The sequence below is a fragment of the Clinocottus analis genome, unplaced genomic scaffold, assembly GCF_023055335.1.
Source record: "Clinocottus analis isolate CAN_PGR_092001 unplaced genomic scaffold, fCliAna1.0.p SCAF_1, whole genome shotgun sequence".
Classification (NCBI taxonomy): Eukaryota; Metazoa; Chordata; class Actinopteri; order Perciformes; family Cottidae; genus Clinocottus; species Clinocottus analis.
In genome coordinates this window covers 689,497-710,000 of record NW_027175820.1, presented here as the reverse complement: position 1 = coordinate 710,000, position 20,504 = coordinate 689,497, and the positions used below count along the sequence as shown (strand labels likewise).

General features: G+C 48.4%; 1 protein-coding gene across 1 annotated transcript in view; it reads right to left on the bottom strand.

Annotated features, from left to right (window-relative positions):
- Positions 1 to 19,038, bottom strand: part of tshz3b (teashirt zinc finger homeobox 3b) — a 33,995-nt gene extending 14,957 nt beyond the window's left edge. Inside the window, exon 1 of the mRNA XM_068576897.1 lies at positions 18,921 to 19,038. Within this exon, the coding sequence (XP_068432998.1) occupies positions 18,921 to 18,960 (40 nt within the window). The 5' untranslated portion in view covers positions 18,961 to 19,038. The remainder of the gene's footprint in view (positions 1 to 18,920) is intronic.
- Between the last annotated feature and the right edge of the window lie 1,466 nt (positions 19,039 to 20,504).

Genomic DNA, 20,504 nt, shown 5'->3' with positions numbered 1-20,504 from the left:
TTAAGTTTCTCGCCCCTAAACAATATTTTTTAAATTCTCACTTGTGTTTAACTGAATGGAGATTGAACGCATCGTAATGTAACTCAATGTGACCTCCGTTAGCACCGGTTAGCGGCGCGGCGCTAACAAAGATGGCGGACGTGCACTGTGGGGCGATGCCACGCCTGAAGATCGTAAGACGGCAGCGTCATGTGACCGAATGTCGGCTCTTCAGCGGTTCAGCATATCACTCTGCTGTAGTGGAGGTGAAACGCTGTCTCCTCTATTTATTACGCAATGCAGCCGTTTAAGCTAGGCTACATGTGCAGGAGGAAGAGCTTGAAAAGAGGGATTAAGGAATCAATGCAAGAACTAACAAGCAGCTGAAAGACCCGGACTCAGATAACACGGCCAGCTTGTCACCTCTTTGCTTACAATCGCAGATTTTCTAAATGTTTTTCAAAATAAAACTGATTAATATGTGTAATTACACACAACAAACTGAGAGAGAAAACAGCCTCGTCGCGCCACGCAGCTCCATCACTTCACCAAGCAGCACTCGCTGAATTTCATTTTGTATTTTTTTTTTTTTTCAAAAGCGCCACATGGAACTTTCGGCGCTATTTATTCTTGTCCCAGTGTCTGTTCTTGTCTTCTGCTTTGGCAATAAACACCGCTGCATGTCGAGCCAATAAAACAGAACATGAATTACAGAGAGAGAGAGAGAGAGAGAGAGAGAGAGAGAGAGAGAGAGAGAGAGAGAGAGAGAGAGAGAGAGAGAAAAAGAAAGCAAGCTGCATACTGGAAGGAAACAAAGTAAGCAATAATTAAGTCACCGCCGGCCCACTGTGTGTTTCTACGATGACGAGTCGCCACACTGGTGAAAGCCCTAACACACACACACACACACACACACACACACACACACACACACATATGTCAAGACGCTGAAACAGGCGTCATCTGAGGTAAATGCTGTCCTACGACTGCATTTCAGCCCAGCTTCAAACCTCGAGGTCCTGCCTTGCGTTCAGATATCAGAAGAGGTTTTCCTAGAATGTCCTTTTGATATTGTTCCATAAAAAAAACCTACGTTTGTTTCTGATGTTCGTACTGCAGCGTGAGGACCTCGTGCATGTCGCGCTCCCTCAGAAGCTTAAGTGTTCTGATCCATTTTGGGCTTTGATTTGTTGTGAGCGTGTTGTTGTGAGCGTGTTGTTGTAAGCGTGTTGTTGTAAGCGTGTTGTTGTAAGCCTGTTGTTGTCGCGCGGCGTGGTCACCTGATGGATCTCCGGCCCTCGCAGGTCCATCAACACCTCTCCTCTTGGCCACGGGGGAGCAGTGTGTGTTGGGGTGCGCGGCGTTGTTAGGGGAAAAGGGGGAGGGGGTGTCAGTTTCAAAGCACTGGATTTATGTCTGCGGCAGTGTGTGTGTGTGTGTGTGTGTGTGTGTGTGTGTGACACAGGCAGCGATGATCTGTGTCAGGATGGAGGCCGCCATTTTTAATCATGTAATTGGCGCTTAAAGACTCACAAGAAACAGAAGAAAGGTCTTTAATGTCGCAGAAACGGTGCCTAAATGGCGTCAGTAAGGTGTGTGTGTGTGTGTGTGTGTGTGTGTGTGGGGTGGGGGGTCTCATGTTCCAGCTTTGTACGGCTTACACACACACACACACACACACACACACACACACACACACACACACACACACACACACACACATCAAAACCATACATACAGAGACCGCGGCGATGGAGCTGTGATTTGTGACAGCAGCGTGCGGGACATCATGGGATGGCTGCACACACACACACACACACACACACACACACACACACACACACACACACACTGTACAAAAAGTAAGTTTGCTCTGGCGTGCTTCGACACAGGCCACCATTGATTACTTTGATTTACAATGTAACACACACACACTTTGTAAAGCTTACATTGAACTTGTGCGTGCATGTGTGTGTGTGTGTGTGTGTGTGTGTGTGTGTGGGTTTAATCAAAGACGCCAAAATCCTGCGGCCACATCCCTCCCTCCCCCGCCCCCTTATCTCGTGGTGTTTCACTAAAAATACCTCCATTATAAAGAGTATAGGAGCTTCATCCGGGCTTGATCACATTATCTGTGTGAGAGAGAAGAAGAGTCTCGCGCCTCACAAAGCTACATTTGTCCCCATCACCCTGGGCGCTGAGGACAAAAACAATGGGACGCATTTATCTGGGCGAGATGCTGACAAATTTGACCGGACAGCTTTTTAAAAATGCGCGAGCACCAAAAAGGAGACAATTTTTGCCTTTTGAATGAGCTGGAGCTGAGGCGATGTGACGGAATTGCATAATTCATTTTTGTGCTGGATTTCTTAGCATCTGATGTTGCGGGATGTTGATGAATGAGACCTTTCATTCAAACGCTGCATTTCATTTGGTGGAGAAGTCATAATGCAAAATAAAAGAAACGCATCGCTTTAGAGCGCTTTGAGTATTTTTTTAATTTAATGCTTTGTGCACTGCCACACACAACTATCTCATATTCAATGCTCATTAATTTAAATATACAAGTATTTACATCCCCTGTGAAGCCACCAGCTGGTAAGTCAAAGCCTCGCGATGCTCCGTAACATTTCACGGTGGAGTTTAAATTTCGAGTCCGGTGATCATTTTTGGGATGTTTCTCTTTCTGAATGATGGATTTCGCATCTCGGCTTTTATCCCGCAGCGACGCGGCTTCGGCTTCGGAGTCGGAGTGAACGAAGCCGGCGGCCTCGATCGCTGGAATGTTTTTTTTTTCTTCCTGCTGAGATGTGCATCCGGTCGCTTTGGCCCGGCGCCACGTGGCGATCAGGCGGTGACCGGCCCAGTGAAACGAAGCCCGTCTGACATCGGGGAGTTATTTAAACACGTCGCTGTTGTTGAAATCATGACTGACGCGTCGCTCAGGAACGCTCAACACTATTCGGGTTCCCGAGAACTCGGTCTCGGCACACCCGGATAATATTTCAGACGGGGTCAGACCTCTCGGAGAGCTCGATGTTTATTTGATTAGGGGGAAGACGTCAGAGTGAAAGTCAGACGTGGCTGTGAATGTATTCTATTTCCAGGCGCTTCAGGTGTGCATGTGACGGCTTCCAGAGTCGACTCCACTCGTACAGTAGCAGCCGAGCACGGGGAGGCGTTTAACGGCCGAGCTTATAACGGTCGATGAATCAATAGCGACATGTTAACCAATCAAGTGTCTATTGACTGGGTTATAAGTGCTAATGAAAGCACGCACACAAACGCACCCTCTCCTTGCTCTTTCCTGCTCTCTCCTGCTCGTGATTCTGCATACCGACGTGCCTTTAAATAGCCGGTGTTCTTTCATTTACTTCAATCAAAACAGAGGCTTTCATTTGCGTCGCCGGATCCTGCGATGTTTACGAGATGGGATGTGTGTGAGAGATAGGGTTCAGTGAGACTGGATATATCCTGGGGCTAGGCTCCAGGCTGAATCATTCCTGGAAGAGTGGCAGAAAAGGTAGAAAGCTAAAAAAAAAAGAAGAAAAAAAATGTTAAATGCTGACTGCTGCTGTGTCTGCTGCCTCCATCTCTGCTGCTCTCCCCCCGGTCTGTGTATTTCTAGTGCTACATGTCTCCCTTACACTCTCTCCCTCTCTATCCGTCCTAACTATCTGGGTAAGTAACCATTTGTCGAGTCTTCCTGTCAGTCTGCAAGTCCTCCATCTGCACCGCAGTCCCTCTTTTGAAACGCTATTTTTTTCAGATAAAGAAACATATGGAACCCTTTAAATATACCAAGGCATGCAGATCATTTGAAATAACGTATGAATGTGGATAATAAATAGATAATTGAGGTATTTACCAGCAAATAGGGCACAGTACAGATGAAAACAACAGCGTACTGGTCGCAATAAGTTTTTTTTTCCCTGGATGGCAAAGGATCACCGCCTCCCCCCTCCTCCGCCTCTGATTGGCTCACTCCGATGCTCTTATCCTCACTACCCAATCTCACATTTCATGCCAAAACCTAACCAACCCAACCAACAAAGGCGACGGGTAATGAGAGCCACAGAAGGGCGGGTCATGACGTCGCCGTCCGAGGAAAAGAAAAGGAAATGGCCTGCTGCTCTTTCTCATTCACTTCTTTAAGAGAAGCGCTAACATGTATCCGCTAGTCTGCTTCCTTCATTCTGTTTTTCGCCTCACACACCGCCCCGTCACGTTCTTGTAGGTGGACCAGTATCGGGCCACAAAGAGACTTTCTAGTCTTTTAACGTGACATTTCTTGGCCATTCGACAGATGCTTCTGGTCCTGGGAGATATTTTTACATTATTGAGGGAATTGTTTTATGTTATGCAGGTAACAAGAACCAGCAGAAGACTTTTAATTTTGATGAACTTCAGCAGAAACACGAAAGAGGGACAGCTAGAAACGAGTTTTCTAGCAACAGTAAGGCTAAAAACATGCCTGAATACAACCCTCTCTTAGAGTAATAAGCTCGATGTGACACACTATGATGTTCTCTGTGGGCAGAACACCTTGTTTTTTTTGCCACTCAAAGAAAAACATATTTTAAAATGGTTACAAACATTTGTGTTTTTGTGTGAATCACACCATTTAATTTCCTTCTGGATTATGTTTTGCCAAGAATTACAGATGAAGGATTGAAGTCAAGAATCCGTTATGTTTTCATAGATACGTTCATGTGTTGCTCACTCTACAGGTAAGCAGTACCAAAGGGCAGTTAAACTGAGAAGCTTACTCAAAGTATTTCATCGAGGACAGCGTCTCCTCTTCAAGCTAATGTCTTACACATTTATTATAAAACATGAGCGATGTGCCAATGCTGCCAGACCATCTCAGATGCCCTAAAATGAACCCGGTGCAGATACAAGACGTCCTCTGTCCCTCCGTCTGTGTATTTCTTTCCCACGCTGCTGTTATGTCTGCAGGCCCGGCTTGTTGTGTGTACGGAGCGTTCGGTTCCGCCAGCGTGAAGACGCGGTACAATCTCCAGATAAGGAATAGTGGTGAGAAAATGAGGGCCGTCAAAACACAAGGGGGGAACCCGGCTCGGGAGAGCAAAGATGTGACAGAGAAGAATATGATTCTTCAGCTCTGACGTAAATGCACATATGAATGCTAAGATGAGCGTGTATGCAGCATGTACGCATGAACACTCACACACAATGCTGCACGTCGGCCGGAGACATGTACGGACAGATTGATGATCTTTGAATGATTCCCATTGTTAAAGGGTTACGTAGACGTATCATCGGGATCTCAGCTGCTCCTCGTGTGGAATGGTAGCGGTTACCATTGTAGGCTAGCACGCGGTTAGCGTTGTAGGCTAACACGAGGTTACCATTGTAGGCTAGCACGAGGTTAACGTTGTAGGCTAACACGAGGTTACTATTGTAGGCTAACACGAGGTTACCATTGTAGGCTAGCACGCGGTTAGCGTTGTAGGCTAACACGAGGTTACCATTGTAGGCTAACACGAGGTTAGCGTTGTAGGCTAACAAGATTACCGTTGTAGGCAAACACGCGGTTATGTTGTAGGCTAAACTGCGGTTATGTTGTAGGCTAACACGTGGTTATGTCATCGGCTAACACGTGGTTATGTTGTAGGCTAACACGTGGTTATGTCATCGGCTAACACGTGGTTATGTTGTAGGCTAACACGTGGTTATGTTATCGGCTAACACGTGGTTAACGGTTTGAAGCCGTGTTGGTTAGGGTTTAGAAAACCTGACCACTTGGTAAGGTTGGTAAAAATAGTATGGTTTTAGCTTAAGACTCCCAGGACTCTGTTGGACATTCATAGAAAACAAATGTAGCAGATGACGACCAGTTAGCATTTAGCACATCCACTTCCCTCCTCTTAAAGTCGTCGGTCTTTTGAAAAGCTTTTGGTTAGATGCTTGAAATGAGGTCTGAGGAAGATCCACGCTTATAAATAATGTAACGTTTTGTTCTATGACATTAAATATGGAAGTAAATATCCCACACAAGAATGTTTAAGCTTTTGTTTTAATACAGGCGCTTGTCTAAAAGTGACACCTAAACCTCATCAACCTGAACATTAGTCCGCCTGCATCTTAGTGGTGGGGACGTTTACGACTACAAATGCCTAATCTTTGTGACATTGACCGCTCAGTTGCTTCTGTACACCATGGTTCAAGAGCTCTCGCATTGCCTCTTCCAGGTCTGTTCACCATTTTTCTCCCCTTGCCCCTGTTCTCCTAATTAAATGGAGTGAAGCCGCAGACTAACAGGAGAGCCGGTTTCATCAGCGATCACTCATTCCACTCCTCCACTAGGAAGGAGGGAAGGAGGCACTTGTGAGAAGCAAGGTAGCATCTCAAAGAACCATTTGAGGACGATACTGCAAAGAATCAGCGGCAAGAGTCCTCTTCCTCTTCCACTCACCTTTTTTTAAAATATTTTTTCTTCAGTTTCTCCCTCCTCCCCCTCCCTCTCTTCCTGGGCAAAACCCAGGACCAAGTACCAGCAAGGGTCATATCTTTTTAATTATCTTTCCGGCCTTTGATTAATTATTCGGCGTGACAACGGCGCGCTCGTAATGCTTTTCACCTGCCGCCGCTGACTGACGGCCCCTCTGTTGAACTCAAAAGCAAACAGCTGCTGCCATGATCGCCTAGCAACCGGCCGGTGATGGATGAGTACCAGAGATGGATGGCCACAATAAATCACCACGTCTGCCTTGGCGCTATAGAAACCTGGGCAGAGAGAGAGGGGAGGAAGGGAGGGAGCATACCAGAAAGCCCCTAAATGTAACTGTTTTTATTTAAAGCGGTTACGGGGCCGGGTGGAGTTTGGAGACGGAGGCATGGAGTTTGCCGTCGTTCCCTCTTCCTTCCCTTTTTTGTCTCTACTTCTTTTCTTTTAGATTCATGGACAATTGGTTACACAAACAGAAGATCTCAAAATAGGAACTGGAATGTTGAGAGTCCATCGCAGCCAGACGACGGTGCCCAAACTCTCTTTGCAAAATAATTACAGAACATGCAGAGGAGACAAAGCATTTACTTAAATCTGTGCATGCAAATATGTATTTTACGTTGTAACAAAAAATATATTTAAAATACTGTATTTTTGACTAATTAGGGACATTCTTGTCAGCTGGTCTTTGGAGGACTTGAATGCTCTTTAGTCTCAAAAATGTAGAAACCAGAAGCAGTTTTGTTTTTTTGCCCAAGAGGAAACCAGCATTGGAATGAAAGAGTAGCCATCTTGGAAAATCCAGTTCTTCACCAATTAGCATTTAGCACCAATTAGCACCCCGACAACTTTAACATTATTGGACCCCTGCATGTTCACATATGCAGCAGTACTAACACCTGTAAACACTTTATGATGCGTTACTTTGCTGGTGTTTCACTTTAAATCGATCCAGAACAAAACTAGCTGTTCAGTTAGTTTGGAGCATGTCGAAGGCTTCATCTAATTCCTTTACGCTCTCAGAATATTATCGTGCATTGCCTCAAGAGAGAGGGAGAGGTTTGTAAACATCCGCCGTCAACTCCGACCTTTTGACCTTTCTGGAGCCTTCGACCTTTAGTCCCTCTTCTTTGTGTTTTCCTTGACGCACAATTTCGCTCACTCCTTCGCCGTTATTGTTCTTTTCCTCCTTTCATTGAGACCAAGACTGTACCCTCCTTCTCCTCCTCTTCCTCCTACACCCCCCCCCCCCCCCCCCTATACCCTCTCCTTCACCTGCCATGTCCTCACACTCACACACAGACACACAACCACACTCAGAGCCGTAGCTCAGGTTACAGCTCTGTAGCGATCCAGTCTAAATAATATAGCAGTGATGAATGGCAGGGCCAGATTCATATCCATCAACGGGCTCTTTTCTTTTTTTAAGGAGCATCCATCTTCTATAAGGCCTCCCTTTGAAATCAGGGAAAAGTGAAGAGCGAGAGAGAAAGACTGCACTGCCCGAAACCCGTGGGAGAAGCGGTGTGTGTGTGTGTGTTGGACACTGTGACTGATACACGCCTGCAAGCAACCCCAGAGACACACCAGCTCTGGAGAGAGAGAGAGAGAGAGAGAGAGAGAGACATACACGGATTGTTATTGACACGACAAACACCAAGCGAGTTCCTTCGCACGGAGATTAATGGAGCCGTGATTCACGATCCATACTTATTTATGATGTGAAATGTGAGTAATTGCGTGTAAAATGCTGTTTAAAGTCGCCGTATCAATATCGCGAGCGGTCACTGTTTTCTCTCCCGATGGCCCTGAAGGGGGCCGAAGCTTTTGTGGAACTGCAGCCGATTTTCTTCCCCTGCTGCCCCCCCCCCCCCCTCCCAAACTTCACACACACTCACTCACTCATTCAACAGCAGTAATCCCCTCCATCTCTCCGTCTGTTTCTCTCTAGCTCTTCACCCCACGCTCCCTTCCTCCCTTCCTCCCTTCCTCCTTTCCTCCCTCCCTCACTTGGCCTCGGAGGGGGTGGACCCCGGAGACGCACGGAAAGACTGTCCTACACACTGAAACGCGTACACATGTGTGCTTGTAAACACACACACACTCGCGCACGCACCGCAACACGCTCTCTCTCACACACACACACACATATGCGAGGGCCCTGGCAAGGCCCCGTTTGATAAATGACACACGTCATTGTGTCAGGAGAGAAGGGTGGGTCTGTGATGTATGGCGTGGACGATGAGAGGGGGGAAATCGACTGTTTGGCAGCGAGGCGCCACCCCCCTCCCCCTCTCTCCCCCCTCTCTCCCCCCCTCTCTCTCCTCCACCTTTCGGTTACTGGAAAACCTTCCGGGATAAAAAAAAAAAGCCGCGCAGCGAACGCCTGAGCACGTGAGCATGTTAACACATCGACTTTTGCACGCCTAGCACAAATAAAAGCACTTTTTTTTTGGTTTAAGTTTCTTGTTTCTCCACCTTCTTTTGCCTTCCCTGGCTGGGTTGCAGAGAGAGAGAGAGAGAGTGAGAGAGAGAGAGAGAGAGAGAGAGAGAGAGAGAGAGAGAGAGAGAGAGAGGAACGGAGAAGAAAAGGAGAGAGAACCGGTCGCTGGATCCGGGAAGGAGGGCGGCGAGGGAGAGAGGGAGGGAGGGATTGAGGAAAGGACGGAGGAAGGTAGGGAGGGAGAGAGAGAGACAGGGAGGGAGGGAGGGAAGGAAGGAGGGAGCAAGGGGGGGAGGGCCACAATGATATAAATCACAGTCCCGTTTGCAACAGAGATACCAGCATTTCAAATAAAAGAGCCAAACCCAGACAAATAGCCTGAACATGGGGCTGTAACCTGAGCTCCTCCAGCAGCACCCCGAAACTCCTCATAAAGTGGAGAAACACAGAGGAGGCTTCTGCTCTGTGTTTCTCTCTCTCTCTCTCACTCTCTCTCTCTCTCTCTCTCCCCACCTCCCTTTTTTCTCCCCTCATCGACTATCTCTCTCCTGCCTCCTTTCTCTCTTTGTCGCTAGCAGGCGAGGTGGCTGACATCTGCAGAGTGCATTTAAAGAGGAGAAAAAAATGTGGCAGAGGAGTGTGATGCACTCTTTTGCACGCATGCACACACACACACACACCCTCTCACACACACACACACACACACTCTCTCGTACACGCCCGCGCACGGCGCCCCCCCCCTACCCCTCGCTCGGTTTCATTAGCTCACTGGCAGGGTGGCACTTCTCAAGCTCATTACTGAGGAAGGATTTATGGCGCGGCAGCCAGTGGCGGAGAAAAGGCATCTGTCAATAATTGCAGGGAGCAGCAACTCCCATCTCCACCAGCTTTGAAATCTCATTAGGTATGCAGTTATCAGGCATAAAGATCAAAAACATTACTCAGCTCCGACAGAAACCGACCAAGAAACATTAATTAGCAACAGGCCCTCGCAGTATAAAATAAAACAGCCTTCCTCCTTACTCCTCTCATCTCTCTTTTTCTTCTTTTTTCGGCGCGGTCGACTGTCTCTCTCTCTCTCTCTCTCTCTTTTTCTCTCCCCCTCTCTCTCTCTCTCTCTCTCTCACCTGCCTCCTCACGAGGGGGGTGGAAAGACGCATGCACACGTCTTCTCCCACCGCGCCCCGCACGCCACCACAAACGACGCATTCGCTGGGTTAAAAGCCGGAGCGATGGCGGCGAGGACGATTCACCGCGTCTGAAACGCATCGGAGACACGAAGGGAGGAGGAGGCATCGGGACGGCCGAAGGCATGTTGGACTGTCTGCTGGCAGTGACTGAGTGGTGACTATGCAGCAGCCATGTGTGTGTGTGTGTGTGTGTGTGTGTGTGTGTGTGTGTGAGGAGAGAGGAGGAAGGCGCTGTCAGCCTGAGAAGGATGTCAGCCCGGGCTGGCCCTGATTACCGGGGCCTCAGACGGGGTCCTCACTGGCTCCCCTGCCTTTCATCACAGCCACCGTCACACACACACACACACACACACACACACACACACACACACACCACCCACACACACACACACACACACACACGCACGAGACTGATGGCTGCCAGTCTTGCCTATAGGTTCAGCCAAAGCCTCCGTGGGAAAAGGGAAGCGAGGAGGCTCTGATTGTGCGAGCGTGCGCACAAACACACACACACACACACACGCACACACACGTACACACACACACACACACACTTTGCAACATAAAGGCGACCCCCACTGAGAGTAAGAAGAAACCCAGACCTGGAGCTGAGCCCAGATGACACTCAAAAGATGCAAACACACACACACACACACACACACACACACACACACACACTGTCTCCTGGACATGACTGGGAGTATCACAGGCTCTACATGTGATAAAAATAACCGTAAACAGGAGCCAGTTGTCTCGCAGGAGACAGACGACGACGACTGACAAGTTTTTTTCTCGAAAAGTAAAAAAAGAAGAAGAAAAGTGATTGAAACCAAAAGGTCGCTGATGTCAATCGGGATTATAATCCAGCGTTTGGTGACGAGTGTGACGCGGGCGGACCACCCCACTGACATGCTCCATCACACGCAGGTCTGGTCTGCAGCTTCCTGTAGCATCAGGGAATGCACATGTATCTGCTTTGTGTCAGCACAGGATGTGTGTGTGTGTGTGTGTGTGTGTGTGTGTGTGTGTGTAGATCACCCCATTTCCTGTTTTAGTCTCTTTTTTCCCAGGGTGCCTTGGTGTGGGCCCGTCATTGGGACCTCACAGCGAGGGGCTGCTGGTCTCTATTATTACATTTATTACATGTATGTTTACAAGACCTTTAACGAGATATTCTTTCTTTTTATTTTATGGGAAGAAACAAAGACTGTAAATTTTATTCCAGCACAAAACACAAAAGACATTTTGACGTTCTGTCTTCAAACAGCATGTGGATATCCACTGCCCGAAATGTTATTTGATGTTTAATATATTTTACATGTTTTGTACACAAAAAAAGTCCAATGCAGCCATTTAGTTTGATTTATTATGTGTTTGTGTTTTCACTCTTATTCTGTTTCTCTTAGCGTGTTTCAGGACGCTGCCGTGCATTTCCTGTGTGACCGTTTGAATCTCCACGCCTTTGCTTTGCTTTGCGTGCATTTGTATCTTTAATTTGCAGATCAGAGCGTTAAACTCACAGCTGTTTTAAGATAGATGCTCTGATTTGTTTTGCTACAATCATAAGGATGTTATTAAGAATAATAAAAGAAACATGTCCCAAGGAGACACAAAGTATGTGTCTCTCCCTCCCTCTTGTTATTGGAAATATGACAAATAAATGTATTTATTTGATCTTCCTTTTGTGGAACCGTCCTCAGACTCACGTTCAGTTGCAGCTGATGTTTATTTCGGATACATAACTTCATGCCAAGCAAACGAATAAAAATAAAGCTGCAGATGCGTCGTCTCTGCCCTCTCGTGCGCTCCTCAGACACAACCCACCGCTCTGCGCTCGCTCACAAATCATCTTTGGGGAGGAGAAGGAGAACACGGAGGAGATGGAGAGAGAGGGAGAAGAATGGGAGGAGTGGGGGAAGGAAGGAGGGAGGGGGGAAGGAAGGGAAAAAAATGAGGAAAGGATGCAGCCTTGTGAGCCAATTTAAGAAATAACTGCTGATGCATCAGCTATTGACTGTTTGAGCGCTCGTGATAACGCTCAAGGCGAAACTGGGAGCGAAATGACAGCATCAACTGCCTGCAATAAAGTGCAGCGCGCCAGACCAAGGGAGCTCTAATTGACAGCTGTCAACCTAATGGGAGCCATGACGGAAGATTCTGGGAGAGGGAGGAAAAGAAACACTGTTTATAAACCATCAGCCACTTATCCTCAAGGAAGGGAAGGGGAAAGGAGGGAGGAGGGGGGGAGGGGGGGCTGTGTCTCCCCTCCCTCTTCCTCTCCGTCTATGATTGTCGTTTGTCTGCTCGCTCGTGTTTTCATTCGCTCGTGCTTCCTCCTGCCCAAGCACATAATCTTGTTTTTTTTTTTCCTCCTTTCACAATCTCATTACCTTTCTGTCTTTCTGTCCCCCTGTGATAGAATATTTAAGTATGCAACAGTTCTCCCCACTTTATATCTGCTCTCCCTCTCTCTCGTCTCCTCTTTGTGGTACAGGGCGTCGTTTTGGGGGCCCTGAAAAAAAAAAAAAAAAAAAAAAAAGGCAGAGGAGAGGAGGGCCAGAACTAATCACAGTGTCAGTTAGCTGCCTGGGAAAGACTCACTCTGCACTGAGCAGTGCAGCGGAGGATCGGGGGGCCGAGACGCAGGAGAGTGTGCAACATGGGAGGGAGGGGGGGAGGGAGGGGGGGAGGGGGAGATCTGGGATGCGGGACGACTCAAACTAGCCGAGTTAGCTCGTTGCCGGCCGTAAAACCGGTTTGACTTTTGATCCTGATCTCCGAGGCGATGTCCGACCGCTCTTCACCGGCCGCATGCATATGAGTATGAAGTATAGTTTCATTTCAATATCTTTTCTGTCCCCAACGGATCCAACTACATATTCTAACTATATGTGTTTTGCTCTGTGCCTGATAGAATAATCATTGGGAATCGTCGGAAACCTCCGGCACAGAAGAACCTCTGGTGAAAAAGTTTTAAAAAATGTAAAAAATTAAATAAATTATAAAATGCAATTCAACAAACTATTTGAAAAAAAAAATAGAATATACAAATTAAATCATGGAAAGTCTGCACCAATTTAATGCACCAGTCAGGGCGACTAGTGACAAAAATATAAAGCACATTATTATTCCTGTTATTATTATTATTATTTTTTACAACCAGTTCCCGGACGAATCTGAGAGCGATCCAGCAGTTTGAGAAAGTTAAAGCAGAAAATAAACCGAACACAAAGAAACGTCTGGTTTGAGATTGAAGTCGTTTTTTGGGCCTCCAGAGAAACAGTTCAATCACGTGACAACACGTCACCCTGACTGAATAAATACCGGAATGTTTTGCAACCATATACTTTAAAAAATAAAAAATAAAAACCTCCCCGTGTGTCGCTTCCTCCTGGATGTGAAGAGTCGGAGTGTTTGCTGCAGACGGAGGAGCAGAGCAGGAACAGGACCAGCGGCTCTCACAGGAAACTACTTTTCAGCGCCGTTATTCAAACATCTTTTTATTAAAAATCAGAGGACGAGGAACCTTCCAGATATCGTCTTTCAGTGAGGGACTTTTTTAGTAATTCTACCGTGTCGACTTGTTGTCCTTCTCGTAATGTTGAAGAGGGATTGTAAAACATGGCTCTGCCAGAAGCCGCATGTAACAACACTATTCGACTGTTCGACACAACAGAGAGGACATTGTAGTGAACGCCGGTGTTTATGAACGATTATTTGTCACCCTCTTCATCATGAACGCAATTATCAAGATATTTTTAACAAGGTTAATGAGCTTCATTACGTTGCCATGTTTCATTATGGATGGACTAAAGGCTCAGGCACAAGGTGCCAGAATATTATCAACATTTGTCTTTCACAAACAACATCGGCTCTCACGTCACGTGTGTCCTAAAATGGCAAAAAGTGTGTGTGTGTGTGTGTGTGTGTGTGTGTGTGTGTGTGTGCATGGTGAGTGCATGCTCGTGTGCCCGCTGCCTCCTGTGTGTGTGTGTGTGAGTATATTTAAATGGGCCACTGCATCTCGACTTAGATCCACGGCGAGTGCAACGTTAACACACATGGAGCATGATTAATCTCTGGCTCTCATCTACAATCAATCACACACACACGCAGAGCGGCAGAGAAATCCCAGAAATCAGCTGCTTTTCCCTCCTCGGCTGCCATCTATCTCCGGTTGGACAGAACCAGATCTGTCTTGATGTTAATATTTACATAAATCATGCTTAGCCTCTTTGGACACCACGCTGATGATAGGTGTTTCTGGAAAAAAAAAAAAAGAAATCAACGCTGGGGGGTTGAAAAATCCTCCCGCTCCGGGAAAGTGTCATTGAGTAGCTAATAATGACCGGTGTCAACGTCATCAATCTGCAGAAGGGAGCGCGCAGGAGAACAAAACACCTCCACACACACACACACACACACACACACACACACACCCTGCAGTGCTATGTTAACACAGTGCAGCTGCTGCTTGCTGCTAAACATCCTTCGTTTCACAGAACCCACAGAAACAAAAGATTTGCGGTTACGCTTGTGAGGATGTGGGATTTTTGAAATGTAAAAACACACACACACACACACACACACACACACAGGTGAAAAAACACACTGGACGTCGCCGCTTCCTGTCCCATAACAATGATCTGTTTGGTCTCGCCTGGCTTTGAAGCGCCCGGAACCAAAAAAAAAAGCCCAGCGCTCGCCCCGAGCTTTGTCCTTTTTTTCTGATCAAATAAACACACTTTGCTCTGAAAGAAAAGCGTCTGTACGGACGTGGGTGAGCAGGCGTGGGGCTCGCACGACGCCTCAAACCTCAACAATCCCTGAAATGCTAAATATAGCAGCGACCCGCGTTGGCTTCCCCACCCCAAAACCCGCTGGACGCTCACACACAGGTCGCGCCAACGCCGTCCCAAAAGCCTCCACCTGTGGTGGGGTTTAGAAAAAAAGGAAATAAAAATGGAGTCGTGAGGGAGAGGGTGGGGGTGGGGGGGGAGGGAGGGGGCGGGCAAATGAGGACAGTGTAAGATCAAGTTGATTACATCCAACCACGCCGCGGACCCTAATTGGCGAGCGTGACAGTGTGCTGAGCTTGTCATCTCCAATCATTAGGCCCGTCAAGAGATCCATCAGATGCTCCGGCTAATTAGGAGAACGCTAATGAAGCTGGCAAAACAACTCCTCTTTTTAGACGGCTGAATGCGCGCCGGGGCGGTGTGTGTGTGTGTGTGTGTGTGTGTGTGTGTGTGTGTGTGTGTGTGTGCGTGTGTGTGTGTGAGGAGGTCTGCAGGGTGGGAGAGAGAGGGTGAATGTGTGGGATCACGATGCGAGGAAGATGGAGGAAGATGTGTGACGTAGAGTGAATCATTACTTCTTCTTCTGTGCCGCACACGCCGAGAGTCGGCCCGCGCTCGCCGCCATGTTGGAGGAAGACTAAGCCTGGAAAACCGGCTGAGACCACATGAGAAGCCCCCAAATAAGCAGATTCAAAGGGGAAGGCCGCTCCTGACCTTTAACCAGATTTACGGGTTTATGTCGTTTCTCTCAAATTTGATGGTTGAGTGAAGCAGCGAAGCCCGGCGTGATCTATCTGCCGGCTCGGACCGCAGCGCCCTCGGGGATCGCTTCATGTTACCGGGTGCAGGACAGAGAGACAGAACCAGTGACGTAAAAGAGAGAAAGAAAGGAAGCTGGAAGTTGTTTTTTATAAATAATAAGGTCGGGGTGTGCTCCGCCGCCTCCCGAGTTCCTAATCAAGGCCTATCATTTGCCATCCTGCCATAACGCTTGCCATCACGACGGCGCAATCAATTTGTCATCGCGCTCTGTGTGCCACGCCGTCCTCCTCCACCTTATGACTTGCAGCTGTGAGCGAGGAAGGAGGAGGAGGTGGAGGAAAGGGAGGAATGAAGGGTAAAAAATAGAAGAAATAAATACAAATAGGAAGCTGCCAATAGTCTAAAGTGAAACTCCTCCTTCGCCTGTTTGTCTTCGTCCGCTCATCAGAGAAATAAATGCCTCGTTGTCTCCGCCGTCTCCCACTGCAGGCGCACTCGCTCATTCCGGATGAATAAAAAGTCGTCTCGCTGTGCAGCAATCAATCCATCCATCCGTCCGTCCATCTGTACGCCAATCCCCCCCCATTGTGTCCATTAGGGCTAAAACATTTGATCAAGTAAGGCCCTGGGCTGAGAATACATAAGACTCTCTCTCAGTGTGTGTGTGTGTGTGTGTGTGTGTGTGTGTGTGTGTGTGCCAGCCTCTGATTGACCATTAGGGCCATTGATGAATGTGGCTGTCAGAGGGCAGACAATTAAATCAAATATGAAACAAAGTCTCTCTGACGGCCCGTTCTGATGGAGCAAAGCAGTCTTCCGCCTCACGATTAGGCTAATAGTTACATTTTTCATACCACTCTACGTGTGTGTGTGTGTGTGTGTGTGTGTGTGTGTGTGTGTGTGCGTGCGGCGAGAAGTATCGCATGCTTGTTTATACGCACTATAAAGTCATTGCAGCATGTCCTCCCAGCATGCACCGCTGCACATTTGTAATTGCGTGCGCGTGCTGGTTCGGCTGCGGGCGCATGCAGGAGACCGGCTTGAGAGCAGGAAACAAAGTTGTGAACAGGAGTGTGCTGAAGTAAAAAATAATAACACAAAAACACAAAAACCTCCCGATACGATGGAGGGACGGCCGTGAAGCGTTTGGATGCCACAACACCAGAGCTCCGGGACCGGATGGAGGTCGGGGGGGAAATGGCGAAAATTCCAGCTTGAACGCAAATTATTGCCGTCGTAAAACGATCTGATGAGAACACAGAGCCTGTCCCTCCACTTCAATGGGAAACATAAAATAAATGCCGAGAGCGGTTCATTATCCTCGTCAAGTCTGAGGAGAAGGGGAGGGAGGGAGGGGTGAGGGGGGGAGGCTAAGAAATCAAAGCTAATAAAAGTCTGTGTGTGTGCATGGGGTGGGAATAGATACACACAAAAAGAAACGCAATTAAATGGCGGCATTAATGGCGAGAACTTTGTGAGGGCCAGACGTGACTCCAGCGGGCCCCTCTCGGAGCGGGGGAGGGAGGGAGGGGGGAGGAGATGGGGGGTGATTTATTGACACTTATCGGGAATGAACAGATCAAAGGCTCGGCCAGATGACAGGCGATCAATCAGGCGTCAAATCAAAGATGGCAATTGTCCATTAAAGCTCTCTTCCAGTCTGCACTCGCTCCTCCGGGGCTGTGGAATAATCTTTAGACGAGGAGAAAAGTCTTTCTTTTCTTTCTTTCTTTTTTTTCCCAGAAACTGAGGGCGAGAGGGAGAAGAGGAGGGGAGTGTGGGGGTGGAATTAGAGAAAGAAAGAAAACACAGGCCCGAACCCTGATGAGAAAAAAAGGAGGATGGTGAACGGCTAACGAGAGGACGCTATAATACGAGTCTGAAGGTAAAAGACGAAGAGAAGAAAGCTCTCTGAAGCCCAATGCTGTGACAGGAGACATCCCAAAGGCCCGTGGAGGACGTGGCGGTTTCACCGGCGGCACCGGTAGGAGACGGAGCGACCACGAGGCGCCGCGAAGGGACGCAACGGTTTCAGCGACGGAGCAACGCCGATCACGCCACGGCCAAGCGGGGCCGGAGAGGCCGCTTCCCTGGAGTGGAGTTTAATCCGACTTGAGGGAGTCAGAAGGCGTTCGGAGGCCTCGCTGACGGTCAGCTGGGACTCCACCGAGCTCCCACACACACACACACACACACACACACACACACACACACACACACACACATCCTCCACTCCACAGTCCAAATGTGGTGAAGGAGCGGACAAGAGATAAGGGACGCTGTGTACGGTCGAGTTCTCTGAGGCCGAAGGAGAGAATGGAGGAGAATGAAAAGAAGACGAAGAAGAAGAAGAAGATAAGAAGAAGAAGAAGAAGAAAGAGTCTTCTTCACACGCTGACACTCTTTTTCTAGGACGCGTGCAACCGCTCCGACGAGGCTGACCTCTGACCTCTTTATTTCAGAGTGCAATAAGATGACCGCTCTCACTAACAAACCCTCTTTTTCTCTTTTTTCTAACACGAGTAATATTGAACTATTAGTACAATAACAATAATTCGCTGTGTCGACGAATGTGAGTGTTATTGTTTTCCTTCGTGGGTCTGCTTTTGTGTGCGAAAACATCAGGAAATGTCGATTAAAAACAAAGTCCATCACAGTTTTCCAAAGCCCCGGGTGTCTGGTTCGGTCCAACCGCAGTACCAAACACACCCGATGACAACAGAGACGAGCGGCGTCGCCTCTAAGTGGCTGCATGTGTTGGACGTTTGACTGAAACAATGCGAGAGGAATTATGTATTTCTGCTGATCGATTAATCGACTGGTCAACGAGAGGAACGACTTTGTTTACAAACAATCCAAGAAGAAGAAGAAGAAAAAAGACAAAAAAAATGTATAAAAGCCTTTGAAATTCCAACAAACACTGATAATGTGAAGAGCAGAGGCTTGATGCTGCACTGCCACTGATTTCAACTGGAGGACTTATGACAGATGACATGACAGCTCTAGTATGTGTGTGTGGGGTGAGAGGGGGGGGGGGGGGTGAGGGGGGGGGGGGCACTGGAGCTGTGAAAGTACACCCAGAGTGTGAGATGTTTGTCCTTTCCTTGTTAGTTTACAGTAGCCCATAACAGAGAGGGTGAGGGACGTAATGATGAAAAGTAAGTGAACGAGGGAGGAGGGGGTCAAAACAGAGAGAGGGTGAGAGAGGAAGTAGAGAGAGAGAGAAGGGGGGGGGGGGGGGGGTACATCGCATTCAAGACAGAGCCAGTCCGTACCTGCTGCGCGCCGCGGCGCATCTTGCTTCCTCCGCGGCATGTCGGCTTCGGGCTCCCCGGCAGGGAGCACTCTTCTCCGGCTCCGCTGACTCGGTGCTGCCCGGAGGGCTCCGCGGAGCTTTGGTACAACTCCACCACCCCCCCTCCTCCGCCTCCTCCTCCTCCTGCTCTTCCTCCTCCTCCTCCCCCCCCTGGATGCGCTCTCAGGGCTCCCACATAGATCGGGGTGTGGGTGGGTGCGTGAGTAAAGGACGCAGTTTGGTGATGAAGAAGAAGACGGCAATAGAAGGAAAAATAAAAATAAAAATAAAGAGAGCGGTGCCGATTCAGCGCGACTCCTGCGGCTGGCTGCTCCTCTCCGGCGGGCGGGCGCTCCGCGTGCCGCTGTCTCTCTCTCTCTCTCTCTCTCTCTCTCTCTCTCTCTCTCTCTCTCTCTCTCTCTCTCTCTCTCTCTCTCGGATGGACGAGGAGGGAGCTGGAACAGTGCTGGGGGGTGAGGGTTGAGGGGGGCTTCTCCGTAGAAAAAAAAAACAAGAACACCACGGAGGTTTTTTGAGAAGAAGAAGAAGAAGAAAGATCGCCTCGTGTCTCCGTGTGATCCCGTCTACTTGGCTGCAACAGGCTCGAAGCTTGAAAGGGAGAAGAAGAAAAAAAACAAATGATCGCGTCAGTCAAAAAAAAGAAGAAGCTATATCAAAAAAGAAGCCACACAAAAAAGTCCGCAAAACAAGAGGACAACAACACATCAAGAGCTGACACAACTGAAGCCCTGCGCCTCCTTCTACGGTTCAACCTCTCCGCCGCTGATCGGCGTCACGTAGCTCTCTCTCTCTCTCTCTCTCTCTCTCTCTCTCTCTCTCTCTCTCTCTCTCTCTCTCTCTCTCTCTCTCTCTCTCTCTCTCTCTCTGTCAGTCACTGCCTCGTTCCGTCTCCGTTTATCCCCCCTCCCTCCTCCTTCTCCTCCTCTTCCTCTCCCGCACGAGCGGGCTAATCAGAAGCTCTGTGCTTATTATGCTTTTGGAAATGTGCGTCAGTCGTATTGCAGATGGATCCAAGGAGCGCTATGAAAGGAGGGGTGGGGGGGGGGGGGGTCTGATATATATACGTATAAATATATATATTTACAAATACAGTACCATTCACAAGCACGCGGCTGGCAGCGTGATGTGAACGGGAGACGCAGACTTACTTCACGGGCTGATCCTCCGCCGCGCTATCCATGAGCTTGTTCCTCTCTCTCTTTTTTTGTTGAGGGGTTTATTTATTGTGTCCTTTCCCGGTTAAAAAAAAATCACGCGCAATTCACGCGCCAAGAGGTGGCGGAGCAGCCGGAACGTGCCTGGAGCCGCGTCATACAAATCCATGCGGCTCCTGCAAGTCCTGCTGGTGGCGAGGAGGGGACGTGATGACACCTAATGATATTAATAACAATAATGATAACACGAAAAGCCACACGCAGCTTTTTCTTTCGGTTTGTTATTCTCGGGACCGGAGAAAAGAGGAGGAGGAGGAAGAGGAAGAGGAGGAGGTGACGACCGGCTGCTGGTCACCCAACACGCTTCCCTGCCTGCCGCGGAGCGACGA